The sequence below is a fragment of the Larimichthys crocea genome, chromosome XIX (assembly GCF_000972845.2).
Source record: "Larimichthys crocea isolate SSNF chromosome XIX, L_crocea_2.0, whole genome shotgun sequence".
In the NCBI taxonomy this organism is placed as follows: Eukaryota; Metazoa; Chordata; class Actinopteri; family Sciaenidae; genus Larimichthys; species Larimichthys crocea.
Genome location: NC_040029.1, coordinates 136,472 through 162,409, shown reverse-complemented (window position 1 = coordinate 162,409; position 25,938 = coordinate 136,472). Strand labels below are relative to the sequence as shown.

The 25,938-nt window shown below is 43.1% G+C and overlaps 2 protein-coding genes across 4 annotated transcripts in view; one reads left to right on the top strand and one right to left on the bottom strand.

The window, feature by feature from the left end:
• desmb (desmin b) overlaps nt 1–7,099 on the top strand; it is a 10,498-nt gene extending 3,399 nt beyond the window's left edge. Inside the window, exons 3-10 of one of the 2 annotated variants that reach the window (XM_019258299.2) lie at nt 1,904–1,999; nt 3,141–3,302; nt 3,379–3,504; nt 3,591–3,811; nt 3,937–3,980; nt 4,179–4,264; nt 6,253–6,342; nt 6,922–7,099. In XM_019258299.2, coding sequence (XP_019113844.2) covers nt 1,904–1,999; nt 3,141–3,302; nt 3,379–3,504; nt 3,591–3,811; nt 3,937–3,980; nt 4,179–4,264; nt 6,253–6,294 — 777 coding nt within the window. In that variant the 3' untranslated portion in view covers nt 6,295–6,342; nt 6,922–7,099. Of the gene's footprint in view, nt 1–1,903; nt 2,000–3,140; nt 3,303–3,378; nt 3,505–3,590; nt 3,812–3,936; nt 3,981–4,178; nt 4,265–6,252; nt 6,366–6,921 lie in introns of those variants that run through there. The other variant, XM_010750309.3, reaches the window with a different exon arrangement.
• tmem198ab (transmembrane protein 198ab) lies at nt 6,862–25,938 on the bottom strand. 2 transcript variants are annotated; one of them, XM_019258300.2, is made up of 5 exons: nt 25,513–25,938; nt 10,402–10,657; nt 9,730–10,311; nt 9,344–9,537; nt 6,862–9,231 (listed from the first exon to the last, which is right to left on the bottom strand). In XM_019258300.2, exons 2-5 carry the CDS (start codon nt 10,556–10,558, stop codon nt 9,079–9,081), a joined length of 1,086 nt encoding a protein of 361 aa, XP_019113845.1. In that variant the 5' UTR covers nt 10,559–10,657; nt 25,513–25,938; the 3' UTR covers nt 6,862–9,078. The 2 variants fall into 2 exon arrangements, with proteins under 2 accessions (XP_019113845.1, XP_010748625.1); XM_010750323.3 differs by lacking the exon at nt 25,513–25,938 and adding an exon at nt 17,433–17,572.

The following is a 25,938-nucleotide window of genomic DNA, read 5'->3' as shown; positions in this document are numbered from 1 at the left end:
TTTTTTTTTTTTGTGCTGTTTAAGGTTCTTTGGGGGACTGAATGCAAAAAAAAAGGGGGTTCTTATTTTGGTGGTTTGAAGAATGTTATGTTTAATAATCTGTTTTTGTCCTCTTTATGTAGCCATCATTTGGGCTGTGTTAGTGCATATGGCACTTTTTTCTCTCTCTCTTGACAAATTTTGGAAATTAATTTTAGATTTTTAGAACACTGTAAAAGAAATTTACTAACGTCTTAAGTCATTAAGGACAAAAGTGTCCACTTTCAAAAACTTGAATATTACAAATATTATAAATAAACTTATTTTGGGGGATTTAAACCCTTGAAATTGATTATTTGATGTTATTGATTGAAAAAAGAGAAAATAACTCTTTAATTGTTTGTGTTTTTTCCATAAATAACAACAAGTAATCAAACTAGCATTTAAAGAGTTAAAGTTCGGCGTCTGTCTTTCAGCCTTTTATTTCACCAAGCTCTCACCAATCACTAAAAGTCAGTCCCAGATTTACTCTTGTCCGGCGGCTTCTTGCTCTGTCACTCTCTCATTTCTCGTCTTAGCTTCCTCTGTCAGCGTCCTCTTCTTCACCTTTCCAACACTGTTCCCGTCAACATCCTCCAACCACCCCAAAACTCCTGTGGTACAAACACTAACACACCCCGGCTAACAAACTGAGCTAACAGCAGCTGCAGCTGGCAGCAGTTTACTTCACTGAAGCTCTTTAAATCACAGAGAGATTACATGTTTCACCACTGTTGTTGAAGTCCAAAAACAGAAATGCCACTGCCGAGTCTGTTTCTAATCTGGAATATTATCTGTGATGTTCGACTATAAAAATAATGGATGACTATGTGTGTGTGTGTGTCTGAGCTCAGCACACACACACACACCGTGTTTACACTGCAGGCTTCTATAAAAGGAGAGGAAAGAGCTCCCACATATTTGCAGGATCTCCAATGATCTGTCCTTTCTCTCTCAAGTGCAGATACAGCGCAAGTTAAATATTAAAGTGGAACATCCTTCACAGGGATTTAGTCTGTTTCACTTAGAATAAAATATAAATGGAGCCTTTATCTCCCTTTATCGCTGTCAGCAGACTTCACATCTTTCATCTCATTCTTCTTCACTTTAAAAGACGATTTTCTGGCTTAATAAATAAAACGAACATCTGTACAGAGAGGATTGCAATAACATCGGGGATTACTTGAGCTTTTAAACTTCCATATTTCAGCTCAGATGTTGTACGACAAAATCATTTTGTACCTCTAAGATTATGAAGTCATGTCTCTTGCACTGTTATGTGAGTTTAGGATAAGAAACTGTATTTTTACGTCTACTTTTGGGTCACAAAAATGCAATTTGCTAACAATTATAGTGAAACAGGGAAGTTTTGAGCACATTAAGTTGTTAAATTCCAGAGGAATTACTGCATTTTAATACGATTTGCAGGAAATGTATTTAACAAGCTCAACGTTTATAGATAAAATATGAAAAATGTATTTAACAAGCTCAACGTTTATAGATAAAATATGAAAAATCACCTTCAAAATTAAACAATTTAGAGACTTTCCTCACTCTTTTGTTGTCTCTTGTCTCCTCCAGACTTCAGGAAGAGATTCTCCAAAAAGAGGAAGCAGAAAATAACTTGGCTGCTTTCAGGGCGGTGAGTCCTTCATGCTTTACTATATATTAAATACAAGTACTGCAGTCATACTGTATTTGTTTGTTGAATGAGAAGACAGGATAAACTTTGAGAGTTCTGGGATTCGTTGGGTTTGACCAAATCTTGAAAAAGTCAAGAATGATCTTTAAAACTCTTCTCTCAGTTTTCACTAAATCACGAAATGTTTTGACCTCATGAACATTTGCTCTACTTGTTTTTTGCTGATTCACCAAACCGCTGCAGGACGTGGACGCCGCCACTCTGGCTCGTCTGGACCTGGAGAGACGCATCGAGACGCTGCAGGAGGAGATCGCCTTCCTGAAGAAGATCCACGAGGAGGTTCTCTCTCTTTCTTTCTCTTCTCGTTTGTGTCTCTCTGTTCATTTCTCAATGCTCTTTTATCTGGATAGAAAACCGACGCTTCAAATATTAACAGTGCAAATATCATGGTTTATTTAGTCACAGATTAATTTGAGAGCGACATAAAGAGCAGAGAGGCGTCTTAGTGAGTTTGTTGTTTATATTCTGACTGATCTGTTAGCATCTGTTGTTACATCTGTGTGTGTGTGTGTGTGATGAGAAACAGGAGGATTCGGTAAGTGTACAGTTTCACACACAAAGCTTGTAAATTGGCAGCAGGCCTGTGCAGCGTCGCAGCACAGCGCTGAAATCTCCCACAGCAGATGTACGGCTAAAATTACTCTGTGTATCAGCAGCGGACGTCCACATCTCTGAACAGCAGAGGCTTGTAAGCTGAGATATGTGTGTGAGTGTGTGTGTGTGTGAGTCTGATAAGACTTGACTAGGTGATGGCTACAGGATGCCAAATCCAAGTTGGTGTTGGATGAGTTTGAGTCTAAAGCATGGTGCCAACTCCGCTCAACTCTCAGAGGCAAATACTGCACTTTTTACTTCACTACATTTGTCTGACAGCTTCAGTTTACAATTTTTTATATTATATACATCGAAATCTTTTATATACAGCTAAATAAATTCTTGGGTTAGCTGTAAAATCCATCGTCCAGCCATCCGTTCATTTTCTGCAACGCTCCAGACGTCCTTCTCAGCAGCAATGTATGGCAACTCCTCCTGGGGGATGACGAGGTTTTCCCAGGTTGGATGGGGTATATAGTCCTGGGGGATGACGAGGTTTTCCCAGGTTGGATGGGGTATATAGTTCCTCTAGTGGGTTCTGGGTGTCCTCCGAGTTGGACGTGCCCAAAACACCTCCAAAGAAAGGCGCTCAGGCGGCATTATAGCCCGGCCACCCGGCAAAGGAAGCTCATTTCGGCTGCTTGTATATGATCTCATTCTTTTGGTCACTACTCAAAACATAAGACCATAGTTGAGGGTTGGAACGTAGAGCACTTTGTCTTCCGAATCAATGTGGGGTGTATTGCCCCGTAATGTTCTGACTTGTGGGGTAAGCTGTAGTTCTTGGGGTGTTACTAACCTGAACTCCATCCTCCTTATCCTGCAGGAGATCCGCGAGTTGCAGTCGCAGATGCAGGAAACTCAGGTGCAGATCCAGATGGACATGTCCAAGCCGGACCTGACGGCGGCGCTGAGAGACATCAGAGCTCAGTACGAGGGCATCGCTGCCAAGAACATCGCCGAGGCCGAGGACTGGTACAAGTCAAAGGTAAGAGAGGGTCAACCAAAGTTGGCAGCGGTGCTTGGTAATCATAGTTCCTGACTTTTGACCTTTGTCTCTGCAGGTGTCCGACCTAAACCAGGCCGTGAATAAGAACAACGAGGCACTGAAGCAGGCTCGACAGGAGACCATGGAGTTCAGACACCAGATCCAGTCCTACACCTGCGAGATCGACTCGCTCAAAGGCACCGTATGTCCCACACACTTACAGATTTTTAAGCTTGCGTTGTCCAAACTCTGTTTCACGTTGTCGTCTTCTTCCCCCCTCAAATCCAGAATGAGTCTCTGATGAGACAGATGAGGGACATGGAGGACCGTCACGGGCTGGAGGCCAGCGGCTTTCAGGACACCATCGCCCGACTGGAGGCGGAAATCGCCAACATGAAGGACGAGATGGCGCGCCACCTCCGCGAATACCAGGACCTGCTTAACGTGAAGATGGCGCTGGACGTGGAGATCGCCACCTACAGGAAGCTGCTCGAAGGGGAGGAGAGCAGGTGATGCCAGAGTCCAGGTTTTCTGTTGTATCTCCAGATTTAACCAGAACAAGCTGCTACATTCATTGTCAAACTTGAACAGGATTTAGTCCTAAATATATGATGACTTCTTTGTGTCTTTGCAGGATCACCTTGCCTGTGCAGACCTACTCTACCCTGAGCTTCCGAGGTACAAACATACCTGCTGTTCCCTGAACACACCGCTAGATGGTGCCTGGAGTCTATACGAACCCACTAACTGATCCATCCATTCATCATAGAACAAGCTGAATAACTGATGACATTTGCTTAGATTAGATGAACTTTAAAATGTTAAAAGTATAACTTTAATATACTAACTGCTCATTTTCTTGCTGTGTTCAAACAGAGACCAGCCCTGAGCACCAGCGCTCCTCTGAGGTGCATTCAAAGAAAACTGTCCTCATCAAGACCATCGAAACCCGCGATGGGGAGGTAAAACTCTAAAACCCTAAAACTAATGGGCTTACATTTATATTGATCCGTATTTAGACTGGGTCAGTGATCACTTTTAGTTAATTCTGCTCTAAATAGCCAAAGCACTTTACCTCTTTACCCTAGTTTGAGGTGAAGGCTTTGGCTTTATACGATTCCTGAAGCCAAATGAACACCCATGACCTTTGCTCTCGATAAAATAAGGATCTGGTGTCAGTTTTTAAAGGTTTTAAAAGCACACTGCACGACATTGTGACGTCTTTTCACCTTATTCATCAAGATTTCAACACACCTACACACACATGCAGCGACTAGTTCAACCAACGTGTGCAAGAGAAACATCCGGTCCAACCCCCCAAAGAGTGGAAACACGGTACACCTGCAGCTTTGTGGGGCAAACACACGTCCCAGGCGTGTTAAGACAAGTTTTTTCACTAAAATCGCTTCATCTTGTATCTTCATTTTCTGCAGGTTGAAGGACAGCATGCAGTGAACGTGACAAAACACTTCTGAGTTGCCTTCAGGGCTTTCTGTTTGTCTTCCATGTGCAACCAAAAGTCAATGTTAAGTTATTGAATGAAGCCAACCACACTGTGACTGAAAACTATTCTATAATATTCTGAAGCGGAAACAACGCGTACAACGTCATGAAAGTTTTGCAAATCTAGGGTTACCATCTAAACACGACCAGAACCTTGATCAATCTTTCTTGTACTTATATGCTATGTGCTAGCTCATCCATGCTGAAAAGACACGTATATATATATATATATCACATCTTAAGTTAGCTCATTTTAGCAAAATGCTAGCTAACTAATATATATGTTGTAAGCAAAAAACTGGCTATTAGTAGTTAGCATTAGCTAACGTAAGACGCAACTATACTGTATAAGGCATAGATGAGCTAGTTAATGAGCTAACTCAATTATTAATTGTTAGCTAGCTAGTTACATCTGATAACTCTTAATGAAATGCTAGCTAATTAGCTAATATATCTAGCTAGTTTCATCTGATAACTCTTAATTAAATGCTAGCTAATTAGCTAACTATCTAGCTAGTTACATCTGATAACTGCTAATGAAATGCTAGCCAATTAGCTAATATATCTATCTAGTTACATCTGATAACTGTTAATGAAATGCTAGCTAATTAGCTAATATAGCTAGCTAGTTACATCTGATAACTGTTAATGAAATGCTAGCTAATTAGCTAATATAGCTAGCTAGTTACATCTGATAACTGTTAATGAAATGCTAGCTAATTAGCTAATATAGCTAGCTAGTTACATCTGATAACTGTTAATGAAATGCTAGCTAATTAGCTAATATAGCTAGCTAGTTACATCTGATAACTGCTAATGAAATGCTAGCTAATTAGCTAATATATCTAGCTAGTTACATCTGATAACTGCTAATGAAATGCTAGCTAATTAGCTAACTATCTAGCTAGTTACATCTGATAACTGCTAATGAAATGCTAGCTAATTAACTAATATATCTAGCTAGTTTCGTCTGATAACTCTTAATTAAATGCTAGCTAATTAGCTAACTATCTAGCTAGTTACATCTGATAACTGCTAATGAAATGCTAGCTAATTAGCTAATATAGCTAGCTAGTTACATCTGATAACTGTTAATTAATAGCTAGCTAATTAGCTAACTAATATATCTAGTTAGTTACATCTGATAATTAAATGCTAGCTACCTAATCCACATAAATTATTACTTAGCTAGCATTTTGATAACATTAACTAACTTTAGATGTGACCACATTGTATATGTCACTTTTATTTTTTTACTAGAATCTGGTTGCACGTAGCACATCCAACAAGTACGTGAAAGTAGGACCAATGAATGGTCAATTAGGACTCTTTTATTTTGAAATAAAACATATTTTTTCATACAGAGAACCCCCGTGCTGTCTCTCATGTCTCTCTTTAAGTATATTTTTATATCTTTAAACGTCTCTCGTGTGTTTCTGTCCTGCAGGTTGTCAGCGAGTCGACGCAGCACCAGCAAGACGTCATGTAACGATGTGCAAAAGAAAAAAGAAGAAAGCAAACAAGCAGACAAAACTAAGTAAAAAAGACTTTACAAACTCATGATTATGGCCTGAAATGTTCTTGTTTTAAAGTTCCTGTGAGGTGTGAATTTAAAACTTTATAAGGGTTTATTTATCTCTGCTTAGTGGTGTGTTTTAGCTGGGGAAAAAAGTTATTTCTGTGAGAAATTTATCTGTATCTTGAAGAAAAAAGAAAGAATAAGGCAGGTAAACAAGAAAAGGACACAATTACAGATACAGACTTAATAAGACTTAATAATATTTTTAAATAATAACAGCATTTTTACACCTGAAAGATAAAATACTGATGCTATATAGGCTTCCTTCAGTTAATCTCACAGATAATCTTTTTCACATTAACCGACCAAATCATTTTACCACAAAAAGATCCAAATCGACACTGAAAATGCAGCATTACTGATTTCTTTTCATAGCATCATGATTCTTCTTCTGTTTCTTTCCTCTATACACACACACACAGCAGCTTATCTCCTCTTTCCTCAAGGTCAGAGTCACTGTTTTGTCCCCCATCAGGAGCATTAATGAGAACGAGGCGAACTGTATGTGTGTGGTTTTTTTTGTGCTTATCGATAAAGGACGGACGAAAAAAAGAAGAAGATGGAAGGAGGCGATTAAGAGGCGTCTGGAGATGGGAGGAAAGAGGTCGTGCGAGGTAGAAAATACAGGAAAGATAGAAAGAGAGAGAGAGAGAGGAGAGATAATCCCCTTGTGACCTTGAAATTTGCTAATAAAAGTAAAGTGGATTTCATGTTACAGCTGATTGATGTCTGTATGTCCTTGAATTAAAAAGATGACTCGCACACATTGATCGTATACAGGCCCGTAGGAACACATGCTTTAATAATCATAGTCGTAATTCAATTATTTTTTTAAATTAAAAAAAAAAAAAAAAGCATTGAGTTACTGGCCTACAGTGATGACATTGCACTCTCCTTTACAAGAACGGCTCGAGAAATAAATAAATCAGCAAATAAATATATCCCCACTGGAAAAGAACAATTAAATTAGATTCCTAAGAAATGAAAAAACTTTTAAAAATGGTAAAAATAACAACAAAAACGGAGTTAGTAAGTGCTGTGTTTTATGTACAAATTCCACATCGATGCACATGAGAAGGGTGGAGGTGGAGGTGGAGGTGGAGGCAAAAAGAAGCCACGCAGGGCGGATCGGGGTGGACAGGACGGAGGGGTAAGATCATGCATTTTCCCCACAGATGGATACAAAACGTACCACACACCTCCCCCCCAATCCCCCCACATCTGCTTTTAAGACGATGAGTTATTATTCACATTTTCACTGGTGACAAGTAAAATAAAGAAAATCAATGCACATGATGGAAGGAGTTGTTGTTGTTTGTCTAAGTACAAGTTGGTATAGCCACGAGTCCACTGGTTTCAGTCCCCGAGCCTCATTCACACTGGCATCTCAGTCTGGTTTGTTAAAAGGTGCTTATCAAAAGTGTCTGTGAAGTGAAGCCACCAAAAACTGTTGTTTATTTCTGCTGTGAAGTTTTAACATGGGGACTTCTGGAGCCAGCCTCAAGTTAGGGACGAGCTGCTCTGCTTAGCAGTGTAAGTAATCTCTTGGAGGGTGAACAGGTTGCACTGCAGGGATGAAATTTCAGGTTGCAAAATAATCCCAGATTGTGGTTTTCCTTACGTTGTGTGTAAGATCTCAGACGAGGTGCCAGTGTAAATGTGGCTTCCTTGCTGTCGGCTAAAAACAAATCCTCCTCATGTATCCGGGCATCTGTGAAGACAACAAGCTCCACTCCCGGATTCTTTTACCCTGCTTATCATAGCTCCCATTGGAAATTCCTTCTGTGATCACATTTAATGCAAAAACAAGCCATTGATAGGAGATCTGCCAGTAACCCCCCTCCTGTTGCTGAATGGTACAGTCCACAAGAGGGGCAAGGCACCCGTTAAAAACAGATTCCCCGGCCATCAAAGAGCAGTTTTGACGCTTGAAGAAGAGTATCGTCCAGCACCAAGGGTGACGAAGGGTTTCCCTCCTTTAAAAACGACATTAAAGACGTCTCTCCCCATTTCAGGGGACGATAGTCCACATGGCACAGAAAGCAAATAAAAGATTGCGGTTTGCATTTAAGGGCCCTCACTTCCCTTATGGATGATCTTCGTTGGACATTTAAGAAGCCTACAGGCTGAGGAACTTCTGCACCATCAGCTGAAAAAACGACAACAGCAGTAGAAACAGCACGCCGAACGTGGGCGAAGTTGTGTTTTGATTTTTCATACAATGCCTGTGTTTGAACCTGAGGCGGGTTTGCACTGAAACTGTGATCCCTGATCGGTATTGATTTGCGACGGCGGCGTACGGGCTGCAGCCGAGTACGGCAGGTTTCTTCAGGTTTCCACGTCTACCTTTAGGATTGTAGCTGCGGTCTGTGTTTGTGGAAGTGCATGCATGCGTTTGTGCACTTGAATCTACTGCAAAAACAGTGAAAAGAGGTCAACCGAACCTCTGCACCACACTGATGGCTCTGACAAGTAGCCAGGAGAACAGAAATGTATTCAGTAAAGGGTTAAACATATTTTGCATTTTGGGTAAACCCAGCCCTAAATATATTTTCATCCTTTTAGGGATTTGGCTAAACCCAGATAATGTTTGAACCCAGAAAGTTTGCATTTTTTTCAAGCACAGATGGGGTAGTGATTGTAGACTCCTGTGGTTAAGGAGTGTGTTCAGGCTTCTGAGAGGTGGAGGAGTGATCAGACCCGTAATGAAGGTCCAGCAGCTCCAGTGAGAGGTGTAGTCGAGCCACAATCGTAGCCCACATCCACAACGGCGTGGGGCCCGCCAACCATTCGGCTCGGGAAGGGTTGCGCCTGCACCTGCCGTTCTCTGAAACTCTGGATGTAGCTCTGGTTGGGACACAGAAAGACTTTGGTTGGACAGGCATTAAGAAACACGGCAGAATACGAAAAAAATCGCAGAAACAATGAAATGATAAATGACAGAGAGTTGGTTCCACACCGGCGAGAGGACATCGGTGTCGTAGCGGCGGATAGGGTTGGGTTTGCGGCGGTATGCGGGCTCAGTGTGAAGTTGCTTGGCCTGGTGGTGGGAGGAGGAGCCATGTTGCTGCTTCTTCTTCTTCTTGCGATAGCGGTCGTCCCGCTGACGAATCCGCATCACCTGCATCCTCCTTTGCTGCCGGCTGATGATTACTGCAGAGGACAAAGAAAGGTCGATAAGAAGAGGCTAATGGCCTAGTCCAAGTAGTCCTTCCTTACGAGGAACCGTGGGTGTACCCCACCTCTCGCCCAAGGTAAACTGGGATCGGTTCCAGCACCCTGCATCCCTGATGAGTCTAAATGGATGGGTGGTGGAAATGCTCAACAGTAGTCAGTTTTACTCACCCTTGGTATGGGAGTATCCTTCAGCAGTCACCTTCCACTGGACGATGACACCCAGTAGGGTGAGGGCCGGCCATACCCCAAGCACCACCCACGTCAGCCAGCACACAGGCTTTCCAGGTGCTGCCTTCATTCGCTCGTACATGTAAAGCACGAGAGCAAAGAGCTCCACAAAGTAGTCCAGCGCCACAGTGATGACTGCTGCACCAAACATCGCTGTGGACAACGTGGTAAAGAGGCGCTGCCACTGCAGGGTGAGCACAGCGAACAGCATGCCCAGGCCAAGCAGCACGCCCAGGGGCACCCAGACGGAGCGTGGCGGGCTGTCGGAAAGCTCCTCCATGCCCACCAGGGTGGCCACAGCCACCAGCAGGCCGAGCAGCAGGCCCACCATAAAGAGGCCTACGCTGCGGACCAGCATGGTGACCAGGCCGCAGAGCGTGCCGATGCCGAGGCCGATGCCCACCGAGGCCTCCACGCTCAGCTGGGTGTCCAGAACGCGCTCCTTGTAGCAGAGCATGAAGATGACGACGGAGCCAAACATCAGGCCCGTCAGGAACATCACCGCTTTGAAGCAGCGATAGCCTGATGAAGAGAAACAAACCGTGCTGTAACTGAGCCAATCAATCACACATGACATCGTCCAACTAAATCATTTAAAGTTTTCCAACTCACCAAAGAAGCAGTAAATGATGCCGAAGAGGCAGCACATGGAGCAGACAACAGAGGGAACCACCATGTAGCGACCACGAACATCCTCGCAGCCATTCAGTGGCTCGGGGTACTGAAACTGGTCTGGCTGGGCCAGCAGCGTCTCCAGGGTGGTCGTCATGGTGTACGGGAGGAGAGAGGAGGTAGACAGGAGAGGTGATCAGGTGGGAGGCGAGGAACAGGGGAGGTTAGGGCACACCACCCAACCGCATGGTTTCACCTGTGGGTAGAGAAGAAAGGGTTAGATATCAACACTACTATGTGAACTCGTGATAACCTTTTGACTTCCGATGATGCAGTGTCCTTGAATGCACCACCATGAAAAGTTTTCATAAAATTCGATGCTTGCACCTCATTTATCTCAACCAAATTTTCAAATCTGCATGTCGATTTTAAGAAAAAGTAACTAAAGGTTGCCTGGATGGTTAGAAATCAATCATAAGTCTGATTTTGGTAGTTGATTTCATATAAATTTGATGGGCTAATCGATGAAAAGCCACTGTTACCCTGTTAATAAAGTGGCTTTCAAATCTGCAGCAGTGTAAAACACGTTTTGTTTTGTGTCCACACGCACACATGGTTTGGCATTCCTCGATGGCGGAAACAGCGGATAATAATAACTCAGATGACAGCGGGTGTTCGAGCTGGGCGGACGAGGCCAATCAAAGCCTCCCGCTCTCTGTGTTTGATCAGGAGCCATTTAAGGGGAACGAGACCTAACGTCCTCGAGCACAAAGCAAACATTTTTTTTGCAATGGTTCCTTTTTCAGCAATGCAATATTTCATCATTCAACCCAGACTTCCTGCATAAGGTCTAATCTGAAATATGAGATGAGAATCCAAGAGATGGCCTCAAGCGGGGTTCCTCTTTGTGTTTTCAAGCTACCTCAGCTCTCACCACGTGAGCCATTTCTTTATTTCCCTGCAGCCTTTTCTTAATGAGCACACTTCATCTGCATTTTATGCTTTACTTCTATCTATGCAGCCATCTATTTATCTGTATTTCTGTGCTATATCAGCTCTCACCCAACGAGTCATTCTTCTGCTTATGTTCTTCCCTGCAGCATTTTACATTTACATTTAGTGGACTCTTATTCAAAGTGACTTGCAAAGGACATGTTAGTGCAGCAATAAGTACTATTCACATAACATCAAGGGGGAAAGGTTTGGCATGTGCAGGTGTTGGTAGTGCTTGGAGATGAAGTACTCTGGGTGTTCAGGAGGTTTTTGAAGGTAGAGAGGAACGCCCCTGATCTGGTAGGAACTGGTAGGCTACCTCAGCTCTCACTTTCTTATTTTGTTTCCTTCTATGCAGCCTTTTCTTGCCTGCAAGTGTCCTTATATTTATTTATGCCAATGCATCGTCCACAATGTACTGTTAAGTGTTCAGTACTTCATCTTATCCCTGTGTTTTTACTTCCTAAGTTATCTCAGCTCTCACACGAGCCATTCCTTTCGCCTCCTTTCCCGTAGCCTCATCTGTATTCCAGTCGTGTCCTTTGTTAACAGCACTTGGTAAATAAATTTGCCTTGACTTTCTCCCTCTTTGAGTCTGACCTTGTTTGTTTTTTCTGTATTTTTTTCCAACGTCTGCCCTGTGTATACCTGTCAGGGACCTGCAACAAGAACGGCGATTCCTCCTGACATCCCTTCTAGATCTCACCTTGACTCTCACCTCGTTCTCCTGCTGCCTTCATCGTTCAGATCTCTTTCTGTTTCCTCCCTGTTATCCTTCACATCCTTCCCAACCTCTCGTCAGTCTGTTTTACTCTCAAATATTCATGAGTTTCAGGGTCAATCATCAAACATTCCTCAATTTTTCCAGGACTTTCAAAAACTAAGATACCGAAACAAACACACTGGACTGGACAAAAGCGCAGTGCTAAAGGGGATGCATGCATCATGGATATAAAACTACATAAAAACTAATGAAAGTCTTTCAATCGTTTCCTCTTTAACCTTATTCCCATGCCTCCTCTGTCCTCCCCCTCTGGTTGTTTTCATTCTCTTCTTCTCCGGGTGAGTTCAGTCCGACTGTGGAAGGTTTGTGGGTCAGAGGTGCTTATGCAACTCCTGTCTGGGGAACTTTGCTTTGATATTCATGAGCTTCTCCCCAACCAATCTCTCCACTTTTGTTGCCAAGTTCTTCCCGACATACTAAATCTTCCTTCTCTTCACATTTACCCTATGTTACCTTCTCAGCCAGAAGTTTCCAAAGAGCTGTTGTGAAGCTCAGTCTGGTGGCTATGTTGGTTGTCCTGCCTCTGCAATCTAAGGAACATTGACACTGTCAATCAAAGCGTCCAAACTCTGCATAACTTTTAGCCTTAATATAATCTAAAACTGTTTTCTGTACCAGGCTGTAAACATGTTTATTTCTGCTGTGAAGTTTTTAACATGAGGACTTATGGAGACCTCTACATGTCACTAAATCCAACACACTGGTCCTTTAACAGTAAAGTCTGTACGTTATGAAGGTGAAATAAACAGATTCGACCTTGCTGAAGACAAATCGTGTTTGTGGAGCACAGAGTGTGTTTGAGGCAGAAGCATTTGCATTTGAATAGAGCCATAATTCAGTTGGGAGAAGGGTACATTTTCATCCAGACGTCACATTAATAATCATCTTTTGCTGGAGGATTAGCAGGTTGCAGCAGCAGAGTGACCCTGTGTGTGTGTAGGAACATTAAGCCGGTGTGTACCGCAGATCAAAACGTGCAGACAGACCATCCTTCATCCATCCACAGAGAGAAATAAACGACACAGAGACACTGAATCAGCAGCGACAGCGACGACGACAACAACAACGCGCTTCTCCTCCTCCTGCCCGCCCCGCTTCCTGTCTGTTGCTATAACGACGGAGGGATGCTGACAAGCAGCCAGCAGTTGGCCCCGGCCTGAAACCCGACCAATGGAGGAGCAGCTTAAACTGCCATAGCAACAGCATCAGAGCCAATCAGCGGCCCCGTCTGTTCCCTCTGAATGTGTTGATATACGTCAGAGTGTGTGAGTGTGAGTGTGTCTCATCAGCTTGTTTTTAAAAGACATTAAACATTTTAAAGTCCAGACAGTTTAATAATTTAATAATTAGTGGAAATAATAAAATAAATATAAATATTAAGTTAAAAAAATGTGAAAATTTATGAGAACGATTGGTTCAAATTGTGACAGGCAGAAAAACAAATAAAGAAAAGTGAGAAAATCTTTTAATTTAAGATGCACTAACAAGTAAATGTCATTTTGGATAACAGACTTAAGATAATTATCGTAAGTTGAGCTTTAACTGACTGATGAAATGAAAATATTCAAAATCATTAGAAAGAAACAACGTCCCAGTGGGATGGAGACTCAAAAAGTGTCCCGTTGGAGTCCCATACAATATTTATCTGAATAAAGTGAATAAAGTTTCCACTTTAGATCTGTGCTCGTACCTCTGCTGCTTGTGCCAGGCTGTGGCTACCTGCCCATCTTACTAATCCTCATCAAGCAGACGACCCTGCTGTGCCAAAGAAAAGCAAAAGAGGCACAGGGAGACTGAGTCATCATCAGATTTCTTTTTTTTTCACTGGCTGACATTGTGTGCAAACAAAGCAGATTAAAAAGGTTCCAGTAACAAATGTATGGCCTGGCTCGGGGTGAATCCTTTGTATGACATGAACAAATACAGATAATGGAGACAATGCGACCGCAGAAGTCTGTCTGACGTTACACTACGGGAAATCACCTCATCTCCGCCCGCTCTAAAACAGATTTTCAACGGGACGCTGAGGCGAATAACTTCGACAAAAACAAAACTCTGCAGCATCCATCAGTTCAAGTCCTGCAGAACCTTTGTTAGAGTCTTTATCTTGAAGCAACCTGGTTCCAATCCTGAATTGTTGCCTCGATTCTTCAGTTCAGATTAGATTTGATCAGATTAGACCTCTTCAATCTCTCCATTAAAGGTTGCTGGCATGAAAAAGAGACTGGGCCAATTGAAACGTTGTGCTAACTGATCCTAAAAACCTTTCCTGCAGCGTCTACGTCGCCTAAAACCAAAACTAGAAACATGAAGACGTTGTTAGACTAATAATTAATAACAACTTAATCTGATTTTGATCTCCTCTGCAGTGTCAGCCTAAAATAAAATGAAATCTCCTCTGCATGCAGCTCTCACTGTAATAAAATCATATTTTTTCCTCACCCAGCTCTGCCCTCGTCGCCTCACTAATGATTCATCAACGTCTGGCTTAAAACAAACAGAAAGTTCAACACGGTTCAAACTTTGTGGATCAGTGAGTGCGACCCAGACATACTGACACAGATGTGCTGAGCATGAACTCGGCGGCCGCGGAGACACAAAGCCTTTTCATGAATAAACAAAACGCCGTCTATTAATACACGGAGTACGCCGTGCTGCATCAGCTCTGACCTATATGCTTAACGTCCACGTTACAGCTCAGCTCTTTTATTTTAAACACTCATTAAAAAAGGTTTTTACTGGGAAACAGATCGTCTGAAAGTTGCTGAGTCGATGCAACTTAACTTTGAGAACACAGGACCGAAAAGGGCAACACACCACACAGTGCTGAAATGCTCGCATCAGGTTACATCACTGTCCGACAACCAAGCAACCATGCTTATTAAACCCACAGACAGTATAAAACATGGACGCAGTATTGTGACGTGGACCTGAATGACGCCTGACGGTCAAATAAGCCACCTGTAACAACACCTACCTGTCAATCAAAGCGTCCACGCTCTTAATCCTGCATAACTTGAAGCCTTAATATAATGTGAACAGGTGAGTTGTATATAAATTCACCCTCAGTACAGTTGTCATGAACGGGGAAATTAGCTACAGAGACCAAAACTGTTTTTTGTACCAGGCTGTAAACATGTTTATTTCTGCTGTGAAACATGGGGACTTATGGAGACTGACTCACTTCTGGAGCCAGCCTCAAGTGGAGGTTTGAGGAACTGCAGCTACTTTTTGGTGGCTTCAACTCACAGCGACAGTGTTTGAACCTTAAATCCATGCAGAAAATCCCTAAATATGGTGAAATCCAAACTTTAAATATCATTAAATTGCACCTGTAATGTAATCTCCAGAAGTTGGACATTTGGACATGGGGACTTATGGAGACTGACTCAAGTCAAAGTTCGAGGAACTGCAGTTTTTGGCACTTCCAGGTTGACTTCTTTTCACAACCATGGAGGTTGCTGCTTGGTTGGACGTTGCTTTAGCACTTTGAGTGTTTCCCAGTTTAAATTTTAAAAGGATCTGTTGCAAAAAGACCAGAAACTCTGCAGGACAGACTTAAGAAATGTCACATAAGACCATCTGCATGAAGCAACAAGTGTATCAGCTGTTGATGTGTCACGCAACAACACGGAAAAAGGCGACGAGAAACATCGTGACCGCTCTGTGTCATCACAGTCATGACTGACGCCAAAGCCTCGATGGAGGTGACACAACAACCGACTGTTCGCACGACTGTTCCTGGACCTGCTGCTGTGAGAGGATTCAACTGTGCCAACAAAAAGACGACGACTACAAAGAGTAGAGTTTAGTTTGGCTGTCAGGTGTTGCATCTGCCCGACGTTCACAGGTGGAAACAGGAAAGAAACTGCTGCTACGTTATCGGAACGTTGGAGGAAAGTTTCCAAAAAGGAAACACTCAAAGTATCTAAATCAGAAATGTGACAGCGTTCCAGCTAAAATGTGTTTCCGTTAAAGATTCTGAGACATTCAAAATCATATTTTAAGCCCTGAAACACAATGTTCTTTCTCCCAACCTCCCACAAACCATCACTGATGTTGTATGTTCTTTCTCCCAACCTCCCACAAACCATCACTGATGTTGTATCCGTCCCTTGGTAGAGATGAAATTAGTGCTGTGTTTTATTTTATTTATCTTTTTGTCTGATGGGGGTTTGAAGCATGTCGGCAGCTGAGAAGCTGAGGAGAAGGAGGAGGAGGAGGAGGAGGAGGAAGGCAAAACTGGGAAAAAAGGAGAGGTAAAGGGAGAGAACGGAGAAGAAAAAAATGCCAGCGGCCTTCCCAACATGTCGTGTTACATAACGGCCTCATAATGCGTTACTCACCGCACTTCAGCTCCGTCCCTGTGTCGCTTTGAAAGAACGATTCCCGTGATTGAACACGAGGAAAATTATGAATTATGAAAATCATGAAAACATACGGACTCTTCCTTTAAAGTTCAGATTGATGCTACTAACTTTCATTATTAATTAATTTCACTAATATTTTACGTTTTAAACATCTGATGTGGGAAAAATTTGGTATTGTTGCAGTTCCTCTTGTCGTCCACTTGAGGCTGGCTCCAGAAGTGAGTCAGTCTCCATAAGTCCCCATGTTTCACAGCAGAAATAAACATGTTTACAGCCTGGTACAAAAAACTGTTTTGGTCTCTGTAGCTAATTTCCCCGTTCATGACAACTGTACTGAGGGTGAATTTATATACAACTCACCTGTTCACATTATATTAAGACTTAAAGTTATGCAGGATTAAGAGCGTGGACGCTTTGATTGACAGGTAGGTGCCGTCACAGGTGGCACAGGTACAGTCAATTAATCAATTAACTGAGAATCAAACACTCTCTAGTTCCAGCTTCATCTTATGTGACAATAAACTAAATATCTTCAGGTTTGTTTGACAAAAATGATATTTTATAGGCAAAACAATGAATCAAGAACCTTCGATAATGAAGATTATCGCTACCTGCAGCCACAAAATTCCCGAATGACAAACATATTTACATGTATTCACAATAACTAAGTCCCAAACATAAAGACATTCAGGCACAGTTGTGCAAAATCACATTAAATAAACATTAAATGGTGTTTCCAGCCATTAATGATGTTTTACGACAAACGAAACATTAATCTGGAGAACAAGATTCCACTGAAAGCTGATCGATCATACATCACCACAAAGACACAATCTGATCTCAGTCCAACAGACTTTAAATCTGCTGCTCGCTCCATCACTGACCTGAGAATTCTGCAGCATGCCCTCTCCCTGTAAACCTCTCTCCCCTCCTCACAGTGTCTGAATGCCGGCAGCGTAATGAGAAAACGAGCCGGAGCACATGATGCAGACAGACCTCTCTCTGTCTCTCGGTGTTGTTCATGAGCCATCCAAGGTAACAGGCTGCCGGGGTGAGCTGCCAAAAAAAACAGGCCTGTTCATGACGAGCTCAGAGCGAGCTGCCAACGTCCCGCCGCTCGCAACGGAAGACCGAGTGTGTCACTGGTTTACATGTCAGCTTCCGGGAGAGAGACAAAGAGAGAGAGGTTGTTGTCGTCAATCGCACTGCCAATAACTTGTCATCCCTCTGCACATGTCGATCAATACCGGCCGGTGGGGGGGGTTTGCAGGGGAAACGTGACCACAGCATGTGTTTGTATGGGCGGCATCACGTGTCAGACAGGTTAGGACATGACAGGACAGCGAAGGAGACACGGCAGAGGAATTCTGCTTTCCAGGGAATGCTGCAAGGTTGGAATTAAAAACTGTTTCAGCTTCTGCAGTTTTCACGCCAGTTCATGCAGGAAGTGATGCACAAACTGAGTTTTTACGTCATTCGCCACCGTTGCACCAAAACAAATATTCTGTCCTAATTTCCTAGAGAGTTACATGAGAAGACTGATGCCACTCGGTAAACTGGAGCCAGCGGCCGGTTAACTCAGCTTAGTATAAAGACTGGGAAGCCTGACTCCACACAGAGGTGACAAAATCAAACATCATCGTGTCTTTTTGGGTTAATACAAAAGCAGGAATGTAAAACCAGAGGCATGACCTTCAGGTTCAGCTGTTACCAATCTTTATATCTCTATTCAGCTCCTTTTGCAGGGTGTATTTACTGATTTTTTAATTATGGAAACATTTTTTAAGTAAGTTACTGTAACAAAAGAAAAAGTAGAAATGACTGTAAAGTAAAATATCATAATTCAAACATATTTGCAGTCAAGTTTTGCAGAGAAACAGAGTTACTCTACAGATTTTCACTCAATGCTCTTTTATAACATCCGTCTTTTTTAAAAACACAGAAAACTACTGTGAAAGTTGAGTTATTTTCCATACTCTTCCACTTATTTAAGACAGTATTTACACATTTTCTCTGAATTATTAACTACTGACCACTCGTTTTACAGACGTCTGTAATCTTTGCACAGGTTTGCAGTGTTTTACAGAAAACTACTGTGAAACTATTATTTTACATAAATTTATTAAAGTATGACGATATAATTTGTTGCTGCGACTTTAATGCTGGAAACTTTACGACTTTGATCCCTGAATTAAAATGTTAGAAATCATTATTAAGAAAAACAACAAACAGAAAATGTGATGATGAGATGATGAAGGTGTTGAAACATCTTCTTTCACTTTGGGATAAAATAGAGCCAAGCCTTTCCATGAAACTATTTGTGGAAATTGTTGCAACTAAAGTTTCTTCATTGGAAAAAGGTGACTCACAGGTGACTCAACACCTCGCACTATTTTTTTTCTACAGAACAACAACCACGCTACGTGACTCGTGCAGATGAGTTTTATTTGCAGCGGTTGGCGTCTCTCACCCACAGTCACCGGCACGATCGGGCACGACCACGAGGCTCCGAGAGGCCGAGGCGTTCTCACACCTCCTCCAGACTCTCGCTGAGCAGCTTACGTAAGGCTCGCAGTGAATGGGCTGCTCCTGTTATAAAAGCTGCTGTCATCTCCTCTGATTGGGCAGAATGTGGAGAATCTGCTGATGGTTAGGCGAAGAGGAGGTGGAGGAGGAGGAGGAGGAGGAGGACACGGAGGGCTCTGTTTTTATTATCCACACAAACTATTTTAGTCTTTAAAATGTCAAAAAATAATATGGTAAAAATAAAAAGGGTGTACAAACAAAAAACACCAAATCTGGATTTTTGTTTGGAGGGTCCTGGTCGTCACTCACAGGTCAGATAACTTGAATTTTGTTGAAATGTTCGACAGAAGACTTAAAAACTCGATTCCCTAAAGTCAGAAAATTCGCCTTGAAACTTGAAAGTTTGGATAATCCTGGAAATATAAAAACTAAATGTTGGCATGCAGTTAAAGTCCTGGAAATATAAAAACTAAATGTTGGCATGCAGTTAAAGAGTCTAAACTCAAATGTTTAAGTGCAGTGAACGTGAGCGGTGTAATTCTGCTGCTTGCATGGCAACCGACGACGTGACGGTTGTCACCAGACAGCTTTGTGATAAACCTTCAAAGTCATGGCTGCAACTTTTGGTTTGAGCTCAGGGTGCTGACTTAACGTGAAAAAGCAGAATTTTCCAGAGACGCTTTGCAGCTTTGCAACTCGTTCCTCAAGACTCGGTCCTCGCAGAACGCCGCCCTCCATTTCAAAACTGATCAGATCCACATGAATTCAACAGAGGACCAGGCACTCAAGAAAAAACCTGACTTGAAACTGAAGTGCTGCACAGAAAGCTTAAAGTGCAACTCTTATCCTTGCTTGGGCTGTACTGTATCTGTCCTGTGTTTCCCATGAAACAATCATCATCATATCGTTTCAGGCTAAAAAACTGTCCATGTTAAACAGCTGTTTTCACATAAGCTGAGTCCTGTTCATCTAAACTCACCAACAAATCCCAAGAACTGAGAAAAATGAACCAACATTAATATATATTTAGTTTTCATCTCTCTCCTCAGATGTTTGTCTGACTTACTAAAGATCTGAGCTAAAAGGCATCAGTCAGTTGTTAATCCTCACATCTGTGTCGTCTGTTCACCGCAGACACTGAGATAATGAGATTCGACTGAATGTTGTTGCGAGGTCGGGCGAGCTCTGGAATTATCAGCAGGACGATCCATCAGAACGTCGGCTCTTTGTTTCGTTTTTTGACCTGCAGGTTCCTCTCAGGTGTCATCAGACCTGCAGCGGCACGTTCGAGGAGATTTGCATAACTTCAACCCCCTGCAGCAATAACGACTTTTCTTTCTCACAGCATCTTTTCCTGCTGCTCAGTATGACTGAACGGCCCCAAGAACTGCTCACAGTGTTCACCGTCCGCCGCCGCCCAGAGGGAGCCGCTCCAGAATATCAATGATGTTTGTTCCCATGGAGGAAAAACCAAACGCAGGGTTAGAGCTCGACTGTTAAAATCACATCATCTCTCTTCTTCTACGGACGTAGAGAATTCAGTTTGGCAGATTTAAAAGCTCAGTTTGTTCAGAGGATGGGAGGAATATCTCCTTTCTGTCCGTCGCCGCCCCATTGTGATTGATCTGGTTGGACGGAACAGCTCATTTCCCCAACAGAGCATTGGTTTGAGGACAAAAACATACAAATAAAAGTGTACACCTAGAGGAAAACAGCACTCTCCTTGCAGATGAGAAGAAAGGAAACCACCTCTCTTGATGTCGGTGTCAGGTGCAACTTGCTATGCCAACCGTGACCAATCTTTTTCAAGCATAAATGTGAAAAGTTTGACGGTTTAAGGCTCTCTAAAGTGAGGATTTACTACTTTCCTTGGTATTACATGGGAGCAAATTGAATGTCTTTGGGTTGGAGGCTGTTCTGTTCAGAAAATAGCTGGAAGATTGGTTGTTTAGTTGCAGTAAACCCGTCTGGACGTCACTGCGTTGGCACTGTGTGAGTTTCATGAGCTCGTTGTGTTGCGCTGGACCAGAAACTCATCAGAAAACTGTAATATGTTATAGTTTGTCCCTCATACTCATACAGTCGACATCCATTTCCCCAAATCTGGCTCTAAATGATCCTTCAAAAGACCAAAACTGCCAAATCCAAACAACCTATCGTCAACATTTTCCAACACCAGCCAATAAACCATCACCAGGACTCTGTGATCAGTGGTCGCAGTCATTAATTACACTCCCGTGATTGGAATAACCCGTGACTCTCTCTTCGATCGGTTGCCGCCTCCAATAACAGCCCAGCACGTGTTAGCACACTATCGATGCAGCTTTTCCACTCATCATCGGCATTTTTCAGCTCTGTACGATACATTCAACTCTTCTGTGTACACTTTACGTCGCTGTAAACCGAATATCTTTGTGGTCGGTCGCACAAAAACAAAGTATTTGAAGACGGCGTGGACTATTTTTCTATTTCAGGCTAAATAAACGTATCAGTAATAAAGTTAATCCTTACATAACACACAGGGTATTTGATGAGGTGTGAAGATGAATCAACTAAACTACTATTTTGATAAAGTATCAGCAGTCTAACACCCCAAAATATTCAAAGTCACTGTGAAGCTGTAAATACTCTGATCTAATGTAATCTGCTCCCCACGACACACCATGATAATTTCAACAGCCACATCTGAGAAGAAACCGAAGCTGCGGTGTCGTTTTCTGTAACGTGAGCTGGACGTCTGCACAAACTCCTCCATGCTTTACTTACTCGGCCTCGTCTCGGTCGGGCAGGGTTGTCACCAAATCGCCTGATTTATTCGTTAACATCATTACCGTGAGTGGATGTAAAAAAAAAACTGCTTCAAATGCAGCTCGACTCATTTCTAATTTTCGTTTTGCTGTTAACAGCTGTCACCCCTCCAAGAAAGCGACTGATGGAGAGGGAAGAGAAGTTCTGGCTGTCTTGTGGAGACGGCGGCCAAATCTTCTGTAATAAAATTTGGCTTCGCGAAACCACAAACCGACGTCCAAAAGACGACACGCAGCAGTCTGCAAATCCTGCAATTCAACACTTGCTGAGATTAAAGTTAGCGTATGCTAGATTCTGTCTCGTCTCTGATCTCGGTCTCAACTCGCGCCGTGACTCGCGGACTTCCATACTTTTGCTATTTCGACTACAGTCGAGACACTTCTCGCCCTCAACGGTCGCCGAAGGCCGAAGAGGCTTGCTGGAGCTGAAGCGGTGAATACTGCAATGTACAAATGTAAGATCTACGTATGATTCATATTTAGATTTTAGCAGTGAAACGTTGGCGCCGATTCTCTGCACGTCAGTGAAGAATGAGAAGCCATAAAATGTTGCGATTGTCAACAGCCAATAACATTAGTGGACTGACATATCAGTCAGGCTCTTCCAGATTAATTTAATAATGTTCCAGAGTCCCTGGTTCTAGCAGGACTGAGCCACAGGTGTTTTTCTCGAGCCTTCAGACTCGAAACATCTGGCCGCCACCAGCCTGCAGCTCTCTCACCGTCTGAGACCGAACACTAATTAGCTCACATCGTCTGTGCACCTATCATCACTGCTGGACCCTGAACGCCTCGTGGCAAAACCCTGACGTGAGCGCGGCGCTTTCCTGCAGACGCTGGTTTGGAAAGGCAACAAATGCAACGTGAGAACATGCGTGCACATCTGGTCAGTCCACATGAATGACGGAGGAATATGGGAACATGTTACTGACGCTGCAGGTTGCAAATTAACAGGATGCAAATATCATCAGAGACTGTTGAGGCAGTGACACAGCAGGTAAAACTCTAAAGAGTTTAAAGAGGAGGATTATTCTGGAAGCAGGCAGCACGAGCACGGCTGCTCATCGATGTGTTGCTGTGGACGGAGGCAGCAACAAATCGTGTTTGAAGCGTGCACTATATTTAGAGCAGTCTTACCACTTCACCTTCAACCAGTAACTAAAACATTTATCGATCTCTGCTCTCTTCAAACCCTCCAGACTGAAAACAAATGCAATTTTACCTCGAAGAACTCGGGAGTTGCTCGTCCAGCGCTGCTTCGATCGGTCATTGTGCAACTTTGGGGGTTTTTTAACCAACGTTAGTCGCTGCAGATCGAGGCAGCAACAACTCCTGTATTCTTTTTGTCAAACGGAGTCTGGCGTTTTTGAAGAGATGTCAATACAGCTTGTCAAAAAAACTGGATGTCTTTATAAAGTGAAGAGTTGGAAATCGGCCCAGATTCAGCAACGTTAACAACAATAACCCACAACCAAAACTTCTCACTGCAGGAAAACCACCGCGAATAAAACATCAGTTCATTGGCAGCTGGTAGATTTTTCATCCCTAATGCAATCTTTAACTCAACTAGATTCACTCATATTGCAACCATAGACAGATCGGAAGCCTCAAACAACTACAAATAACCAATCAGCAAGCAGCCCGGTATCTTTAAAGGTCCAGTGTGTGGGATTTAACGCCATCTAGTGGTCTTCACAGCTATACGGATATAAAATTCTCATTCTAAGGCAACAAAAACACAACGATAGTTAGTTTTAGGTGATTTTACACTAATGAAGATTAGATTGTGCAAACCGAGCGTCCTGAATCTGACGCACTGGACCTTTAAGTAGTCATGATGCAATCAAACAGGACAGATTTAACCATCAATGCAAAGAGGGATGATTCAAACTGCAGCTGGACCTGCACAGCAGCCTGAATGTTTATTAGATGACCGGAGAATCAGCACAGCCTTCCCTACATCAGACTCAGGCAGGAGGGGGCGAGGGAGGATGCGAGCAGCACCATGCCAGAGCTGTTGACCCACTAGCGGATCTGAAGCGACGTGTTGTGGCATTTTCATTCTCCCGGCGGGGCTGCAGAGCTCGAGTCGTGCCGCCTGACTGCCCAGATAAGACGGCGGTCTGATGCACCGTGAATACACAAAGATCTCAGTGGGCCACGTTCAAGGTCTGCAGGGTTTTATTTAAAGCAGAGTGTGTCTGCTCACAGTTTTAGAGCTTCAGTCTGTACACATCCCAAAACAGTCTTTAACCTGTCTGCTGCAGTTTGCCTACACTTCCCAGAATGCTTTTCTAGTTTGAAGGCTGCCTTTAAAATGAACGTGTTGCACCTTCAGTCTGGGAACTTAAATATTGTCTGTATTAAATGATTTTAGGTTGCTGGCTGACACCGAATAGTCAATCTGTATTAAATGATTTTAGGTTGCTGGCTGACACCGAATAGTCAAAGGTATCGTGTATTTTTTCTTTTTATTGTGTTTATTTGATTCCTCGATCAATTTTAAATACATAAAACAACTAGTGCACGGTCTGTTAGCTCGATGCTAACACATAATGGGGACTTCTATTAACTTGCTAATTGGAATTAGCATTGAGATTGCGGTATTTACACAAATGATCCATTTCTGTGGAAGCAAACTGCAAGAAATCAAAATCTGAAGAGTTTTGTTGAGGACCCTGATGATGTCAGAGTGATGTCATCAGGGTTATCTCCGATTGGGTCAGAGATTTTAGCTGAGCTGCATTATGGGAAATGTAGGATTCAAGTGTTTTGAGCAACACTAGAGACTAAACGTCGGGATATCTCGCTCTGCGCTCCTTTAATTTTCATTTCTCCATCAGATCCTCCAACATTACGAAATAATTCCCATGAAACTGTGAATACACCGGAGATTTAGGCAGTTTCTGACTTCAAATTAATGAAAATCAAACTCATCACTCAGGGACGACCCATGGGTGTCTCCAACCTCCTCACACATTTCCATGAAGCAAAAATAGAAACACATTAAACGTTCATCCAGGGCGTTATCTCTCTTTTTATCGCTGTTTCAAGCTGTGAGAGGTCAAGAAATCTGAATATATTCAATTTACAGCCACACAAAAACAGAGGAGAGAGGCAAATCATCTCATGTTTGACAATTGTTGTCGGCCAGATTAGATTAGGCGACAGTAATGGCTTCTTAATTCCGGATTTGAGGGGTTTTAATCAGCCAAATTATCCAGATAAATCCAGATTAAAGCTGAGCTGTGGATGGAAAAACAGCCACTGGAAGAGACTTTAATTATTCCTGCTAAACTGGTTTGTTTGGGACCCCTTCAGTCCACACATACCTCTACATCATCTCTTCATCCATCCATCCATCTGCTATAATGACAAACAATTGACTCTGAGCGGATGACCGACCCTGGTGCAGACATCACCGACCTCAGCATCCATCACACGGAGCCGGCTGACCTCAATTAAAGCCCCGCAGGTTGAACACAGGTCTGTGTGGCCTCCTGCACCTCAGCAGGACTTCAGGTTTGACAGCAGGTGTGTGTGTGTGTGTGTGTGTGTGTGTGCGCGTGTGTGTGTGTGCGCGCGTCTTAGACAAAAGAGACGCACCGCGTGCGTAAAATCGGAAACTCACCATCATCCCCGACAGGTTGACGCGCTTCATCCGCGTTCACATGACGGCAAAATGAGCCCGAGACACCACCGACCATTTTCAACGATTTCCTCCAGTCGGTGTGGAGCTCCGACTCTTCCCGGCAGCCTGCAGGGCGGTGCATCCACCGACAGCACCACCACTACTGCTCCTCCATGAGGTGGGGGGAAAAAGACGCACATACACCGGACTGAATGAGCGATCACCCGGGTTACATGCCGGGTAAAAAAAAGCACAAGTGTGCGTGCAAATTAGAGATGAGGTTGTTGCAGCATCCGGGGTCTGGATGGATGGATGGATGGATGGATGGATGGATACGGAGCCTCAGTCACGGTGCGTCGGGTGAAGAAGGTGGCCTCCGCTGCAAAAAATGACGATCCAGAGGATTTACTGACTTCTGATGGGAGG

Bases quoted from the DNA above. Each gene is read 5' to 3' on its own strand.
- tmem198ab (XM_019258300.2), bottom strand. From the start codon at position 10,558: ATGACGACCACCCTGGAGACGCTGCTGGCCCAGCCAGACCAGTTTCAG. The intron at 10,312-10,401 runs GTGAGTTGGAAA...TCTCTTCATCAG, and splicing joins CATCATTTACTGCTTCTTTG to GCTATCGCTGCTTCAAAGCG. The intron at 9,538-9,729 runs GTGAGTAAAACT...TGTCCTCTGCAG, and splicing joins AGGATACTCCCATACCAAGG to TAATCATCAGCCGGCAGCAA.